We start from the raw sequence: 7,638 nt of genomic DNA, 5'->3' as shown, positions 1-7,638 counted from the left end.
TTATATGCTTAAAAGGCGATGTTCTTGTTGAAATAAGTTGCTCATTTTCAGTTGTTTTAACCGATCATTTTCTTACTGTGTAGTGATACAAGATAGACAAAGTTCCTGAAGGCATGAATTCGTCATGAGTAGGTTTTCGTAATACAGATATTAATGTACTTAATTTGTGTTGAACACAGTGTTTGCAAATAATTGATCAAGATATTTAATAAAACTTTCACAAAGTGTTAATATATATAGAAAATTACACATACACACACACACACACACACACAATATATATATATTATATGTGTGTGTGTGTGTGTGTGTGCGTTTGTGTGTGTGTGTAATTTTCTCATCAGCATTTCGTCGTGTCATATGTTAGATATTTCTTCCTCTTTCCGAGGAAATGTGTCAGCTACTATACCAAGTCATTCAGAATAGTGTATACACACTTCAACGAAAGTGAACTCTATATTGTGTCTTAGTGCTAAACTTAAGTACGCTCCGCAATCGCAAGCGTAATACATATTAAATAAAGCACGATACATGCTTCCTGGATGTCAACAATTGCTGAAGAGGTTGAAAGTGGTTTGCCTTATGGCCAGACGCAATCCATAACGGCGATCGATTGGTTGAGCAACGTCGGTCAACGTGTTCGCAAGGATTGCTTCACTCCTCTGTAATTTCTTCACCAAAGTCTTAGCGTTGCAGTTTTCCTAAAATTCACGACATTCTTAAAGGTTTAAACTTAAACCTGTACTAATGTTGAAGTTCAGTGAGATTTTAAAACTTCAAATACCATTTTAAAATGTACTTCTGTGCTTCGGATATTTTGTTTCACTGTAATACGTCATATGTTTGACGTTATAGTGATGAGAGTATAGACTTTTTTTTTGAGGAAACAACATAATACACACATGATACGTATTGTAATGGTAAGTCAATTGAACTTGAAAAACAATACGCAGGTACCACTTATTAAATTGTATATACATTTTTTTTAGACAGACTCTATATTGTAGCTAATATTTTCTGTAGTACTCTGTTTTTTCTTGAGAATATAATGCACGTCATAACTACTTTTGTTCTGCATACGTTACGCGTACTGCATACGTTATTTTTAAACTTCAAAAATGTTGCAGTATATCAATTTACGTACTTATTCGTACTTGTCTTCCTGATTTCCCACTTTTTGTCTTACTGTATTCACTTAGTTTCTTGTATAACAAGTTAAATGTTATGCAGTACCACCCTATTTTACATTTCACTTTGCCTTTGCAATATATATGTTAGGCAACTTCAAGGAAAATTCACTTGAATCACCGTAACTGCAGCTTTGATCCATTCATGTCACACAGAATTCAAAGAATGATGGCGGCATGTTTCAAGAGATGTAATGACAAAAGCAGCATACAAGTGTGGCAATTTTAAATTTGTGTAGTGCTTATGAATAGCTCTTGAATTGGTTCCAGATTTTACTTTTATCTTAAAGTGTCCTTAGTAATTATGAATTAATATTGTGATAGCTATCCCTCTATATTGGTATTTTCCTTATCGTTTGTGGCTGTTAATTATAGAAATACTATTCTTAACTTAAACATTTCTCTCCTCCATTCATAGGGCTTGCGAACTCAAACATTCCTAGAATTATAGCTACTCCAAGCACAAATACCTTCCATTTTGGCATGAGTTATACACTATTTCCTTCAGCACAAATGTAATAGAAATATATATTGTGCGAAATTGTTGCTAAATTCAATCACAGTTTCTTCATATGTTCTTCGATGAAGGTTTTCGAGGCAAAAGTAAAGATAAAATGACAGAACCTGTAAAATAATAAACAAAACATTATAAAACATTTCCTGCTTTCTGATATGTTTAAGAAATACATAATATATATTAGCAAAAGGCATTATCATTGTACGAACTGCGAAAAGAAAGAAGGTCATTTTAGTGGAGATTCAATTCTATTATGTTATTCGTATTGTTATATTGTGCAAACCTATACTCCATTCGGCACGATAGAAGTTTGCGAATACTCTTAATTCTCCGTTGACTATTTATGAACATAATTTCTTCTACAAGTGGGTGAGTTATGTATTCCTCAACTGATCTCAATATGCCCTCCGTACTTGTCTAATAACCTGCACAAGTGTCTTTCGTGCATATTTTATCCCGGTGGGACAACATTAAAATTTGAACACATAAGGGTAGTTTCATCTTAAACTGTAGGTCCACGTCTCATGTAGGCTCGGTACTAACAAGAGAACACTAAACAACAAATAGAACGAGTAAACAGCAATATAATCTAAATTGTAGCTACTACGTAAGTGCAGTACAGATTTTACACACTTAAACTGCTGCATACCGCTATTTCCCCTCGTTCTTGTGACATTACATGAGGATAAATTTTCATGAATTGATCAAAAAAATGTATTCGAGTGGTAAGTGTTTTAGGTTCTAAATTGTTACATCTAAGATTTGGGTCCTGCTATCAACCAGCCCAATAGATTTTAACAAATTTTCTGTAACGGTTTTATATAATCTCTATAATTGACAAACCAAAAGGTGCTTTATATTCTGTAGTAGCCCACACGAAGAAGAAAATTACGAATTACTTTAACATTATTCTAATGGTGTATGTTATTAATAAAATATTGATTCCGTTGTGACATATGTGGATATATTCGCTGTAATAAGTAATAAGTAATTTAAACAAGAGCTCACAAACAATTATTTAATACAGAATGACACATAGGGAGTGTAATCATTTTTTCAGTGAACATTGCACGGATAATTATAAACTACTATCCACTTTGGTTTGAAAAAAGTTTGGTAAAGAATGCATTAATGTTACGTAGGGAAAAAATCATATCTGCAAGATGAACTCTATCTCCCATATTGCAGTTTTCAAACTGAGAGATCAAGCTGCCCCACACGCACTCCAATGTCTCTTGAGTGATCTTCTGCATCTCTCTACGAATAGCTAACTGACCTTAGTGGCCTAATGAAAAGGGTTTATATACGTAAACTCACATCTTTATACATTTTCTCAGAAGGAAGCCACACATATTGAAGTCGGAAGATCGATTAGGCTAAGGAACATCTCCGAACCTGGGAATCAAATGACTAGGAAACTATCACCGTAGGTTGTTCACGGAACGTTTGACGGTGTGGACCGTAGCCCCGAAAAATTGTGTTTATGGTATGCGAATAATGATAGGAGGTTACTGTTATTGCTACACTCTTATTCAAAAAAGAAAAGAATAAAGAAAAGGGACCAATAACGTTATTCTTGAATCATATCATATATCACACTGTCACAGGGGATGAATGTGGATGTCATTCATGTTGTTCTCTTGGATTTTCTGGCGCACCTATTACCTGAATCTTGCTAGTTGACGAATAAGGTGAAAATGATCTCATCACTAACAAGGACGAGTACATCAGGTTCGTCGTGAAGAAGGTCTTCCATCCGTACAGCAAAATCTAACAATTGGCCTTAATTTGTTGCAAGTAATTTATGCACTCAAGATCTGGTCTCAAAATTCTCTAAAAAAGTTCCTATCCCAAACATAATGCCAAAAACTGAAGCGGAACCAAATGTTCAACACATAATGGTGTTTCTAGAGTTGTAGTGTCTTCGGTTCGAAACTGTTTAACCCACTCTAACTTATTTTGCATGTTGAAACTGTCTTACATTCAAGTACCGGCAATCTTTGTTCCTAACAAAGGCATCATTCATGACACGCTATGTTCCACCGGCAACGACTCCATGGCAGCTGAAATAAATATAAAGGAAAATGGCCTACCTCGCGTACATTTTGCAACAAAATAATAAAATTTAATCTTAAAGGAACTATCTAATGTTCATCCAAAAAGGAGTACACTCCCCTATGTCATCCTGTGCTAGTTCAAAATAAGGATCCAAGTGCTTCCAGCAACGGTAATAAGATCGGATACATAAAAGACTGTTGTTGCAATAGTTCCCTGAACTTCTTTCCCTGGTTTTTGAGTTTCTATTGATAATGTTTTCTGCATTTCATTCGTAAAAGTGAACTCTTATTTAAAAATTAAAATATTTTCTTATTTGATGTTTCCATTATGGAAACGAAAACAAATTCGCACTAATTATTTTCTACCTCAACCGAAAGAGGCAAACGTTATGTGAAGAATGGAGATAACAAACAAGCATTTCTTTACACAATATCCTTTATAGGTAGGAATTTCAGGCTGAAGAATATGCGACTGGATTGTGGATCGAATACGTGGCTTGGTTTCCCAAGTTTGTTGTCTAGCCTTCATGATATTCATTTCGTTCTCTGGACGGATATTTGAAGCCTGTGCTCTGATTAATAGTTGGTTTGTGCTATGAAATAAAAGATTATATTCACTATACATATATAAGCTTATCTAGTCTTTTATACACACTTTTAGTTTCTAGCGAAAGCTACATTATACTGTAAGAATTGAATTTTTCATTACTACCTGACTATATACATTTCCTCATTGCATCATTAATTAATTTTCCTTCACATTAATCAATAATACATAGATCAGGAAGAAACTAAGATTAAGAGAGTAAATTTCATTTCTCAAACTACCAAGAATACATACCAAGAAGCAAAGCAGCAAATGTAAATATTGGAACAGCACAGTGGCTATCAATTAGTTGTCCCAGGTATATATTTCCTAGAATGCCTCCAAATATTCCCGCTCCTAGTAGTAACGTAATTCCCATTCCACTGAAAAAGAAATAATAAATGATAATTATGATATTATCGAAGCGTAATTACACACAATTTTACGTTTCTAAAATGCGCCACTAAGAACTTTAGAATGGAATAATCGCAGATACAAATATATTATGAAGTGGAAGGCAAATACGCTATTGGGCGAAGGGCTTGTAAATATTCATTCATAATTTGAAATTGGACGTACTACTTCTGTTTTCTCTATTGAATTTAATACTTTAAAAATTTATCATATTTTCACAACGTGAAACAAAACTAATTTAATATCGAATTATATTTTTGCATTTTTCGGGCCCGAGTAAATTTACAATAAATTCATAGTGTTACATTATAACCTATTATTTAAGCTTTTATTTTAGTGTCATTGGCCTAAAATTGCTTTCACATTACTGAAATTGTTAACTCAGGTTGCAGATGAGGAAATTAATACTAAATATATAGTTAATGCAAAAGTTATATTTCAGATTCTATCATTTATACTATGTTAAGGAAAAACACTGTCCTATTAAAATCCAACATTGATAGTACACTAAATTGTAGTTATTGTAATTAGAAGGATTTTCTTTAAAGTACTTAGTAAGATTGAGTATTCAACTCGACCATAATCGATCTTAAGTTCTGATTAGTTACTTTACTTCTTGAATCCCTTAATGATTTGAGGAAACAATGAACGTTATTACAAAGTTTATAATGTGTAAGGGTATTCCTACCTGATATGAGAGGGTAGCAATTCCACTACGACGTACGGAAGAACAGCTATTGCAGTAGAACTTGATGCTTCGAAGAAGCAGGCCAGAATTAACACATCAACAGACGATCTCACAAAATACAGAGTCAAAGTACAACATCCAGCACATAACATGCAGCTGACTGGAACGATACAATAATATGAAACTTTATATTCTATGTATATATTATCATTTTACATCTGTAAGGGATCTTCCGTTACAGGAAATGTTTGATAGGGTCATGTTACTTTTGTTTTTTTTGTGAATTTATGTTTCTTAACTATTTATAGTTTATCAACTACTTAATATTTGTGACTCCGGTATCAAATAATATTTATGTGCTCTAGAGGAGCCATGTAAGTTATTAATATTACAGAATTTTATTGTGATGTTAATAACCTTGCTATTTCCCTTTTACTGATTTAATTTATTTGAAGTTGAATTCAAAATCTAATATGGATGTGTTAGTCATGTTATTTTTTCTTGAATGTTTGTATGTATATTGAGTTAGAAAATCAAAAATAACTGCAATCAGGCGAATTCTGTCATATCAAAAATTCTTGTCTAATAAAAGTTTCACTTTCGCCCATCTGAGAAATCAAAGAGATATGAAAAGACATCAAAACTATATCAGAACTATCAGCTACATGGCAATACACTAGTAGGGATTTTGGTTTTAGTGGAGTAACAAACACAGGTTCATTCGTAGTACTTTATAACTTAAAAAGTTTTTTCTTTTAGTTCCATTACTGTTATACTTCATTTCGAATAGCATAGAAAGAAACCATTTTTAAAGAGGAAAAATTGACAGGAATGCTTCATTTAATATCATAATTAGTGCGAACTGTACAATATTGTAATGTGGAATGCCCTGCAATAACTCTGGTTAACGACAGACTCTTTGGACTTGATAGTTCCTATGTTGGATGAGATACACCAGATCTGATAGTATAGATGCAAGATCCTGATTGATTTTCACTCTAAGTTCATATAACTTACTTTAAGGATATAAGAGCGTTCTCATGAGACTACTTACGAAATTAAATTGGTGATGACTTACGGGAGGGATTGATTTATTTAGATGCTGCGGGATAGAATGAATTGTAAGCATTTCAGAGAAAAATGTATGTGTATGCGCTAAGGCATGTGCAATTAAATCAATTATACATTTTTAATTATGAAAGATTTCGTGGAATACAATCGGTTCGAGTTGAGACTTAAACACATTTTCTACTATAATAATTACTAATGTTTACTATAACACAGACCAACGTTTTTAAACTTATGAAAAGTTACAGAAACAAAACTCACTGATTCTGACTAATTGTAGGTCCCTGAATATGAATATGATATCCATTTTACTACATTAGCTCGCATTTTTGTGTAACGCATAGTTGCGAGATTTACCATAATAGGGAAAATGAGCTATCATGAAATGCACCGACCAATGAGCTGTTTGCGTGCCGAAAGGGAATAAACTTCATTTCAACAGTTGGTCAAGAACGACATTCAGTTTTAAAAATTCTTAAAATTAATTTATTGAATCAAACCAGTTAAAAAACTATACATTCTGTTTGTGTATTAGCATTAAAAAGCTATATACATATTCTGTTAGTGTAGGCCTATTAGCATTTACATACACAGAGTAATTTATAAGTCTAATGTTTAGAGCTGCAAATAACACCATCTGCTTTACTTTTTTCTTTTATGAAATGTTGGGTCCTCTCTCTTCACCGACCAGCAATAGCCCCCCATCATTACAGGATCCCAACGTCCTTGATATCGAGTTTCCATTGATCTTATATCCTGGTGAAACCGTTCTCCCATTTCGTAGCTTACATCTGCAAGATTTTCTGGAAAGAATTTGAAGTGGGAGTGCAGAAAGTGGATTTTCAAAGACATGCGACATCCCAGAGCTTCATATGCCACCAGAAGTTACTGCACCAGAGCCTCATAATTTTGAGCTTTAGTTTTGCCCAAAAAACTTTTACAACTTGAACAAAAGCACGCCATGTATTTAACTCTCTGTCGTTTAAACTCTGTTCAAACAATTCGTCATGGATAAATTTGCGAATATCAGATCCTGTGAATAACCCTTCTTTTAATTTGCCATTACTTAGTTTTGGAAAACACTGTATAAAATACTTAAATCCTACACTTTCTTTGTCCAT

The 7,638-nt window shown here is 33.3% G+C and overlaps 1 protein-coding gene across 1 annotated transcript in view; it reads right to left on the bottom strand.

The window, feature by feature from the left end:
- Positions 1–283: 283 nt before the first annotated feature.
- Positions 284–7,638, bottom strand: part of LOC145662989 (synaptic vesicle glycoprotein 2B-like) — a 29,789-nt gene continuing 22,434 nt past the window's right edge. The window contains exons 9-11 of the mRNA XM_081729093.1: positions 5,450–5,609; positions 4,603–4,730; positions 284–1,811 (exon numbers count right to left, since the gene is read on the bottom strand). Of these exons, the coding sequence (XP_081585219.1) occupies positions 1,756–1,811; positions 4,603–4,730; positions 5,450–5,609 (344 nt within the window). The 3' untranslated portion in view covers positions 284–1,755. The remainder of the gene's footprint in view (positions 1,812–4,602; positions 4,731–5,449; positions 5,610–7,638) is intronic.

The sequence above is a fragment of the Thermobia domestica genome, chromosome 10, assembly GCF_964235325.1.
Source record: "Thermobia domestica chromosome 10, izTheDome1.hap1.1, whole genome shotgun sequence".
NCBI classification, from domain to species: domain Eukaryota; kingdom Metazoa; phylum Arthropoda; class Insecta; order Zygentoma; family Lepismatidae; genus Thermobia; species Thermobia domestica.
The sequence above is the reverse complement of the archived record's forward strand: the minus strand, read 5'-3'. Positions and strand labels throughout refer to the sequence as shown.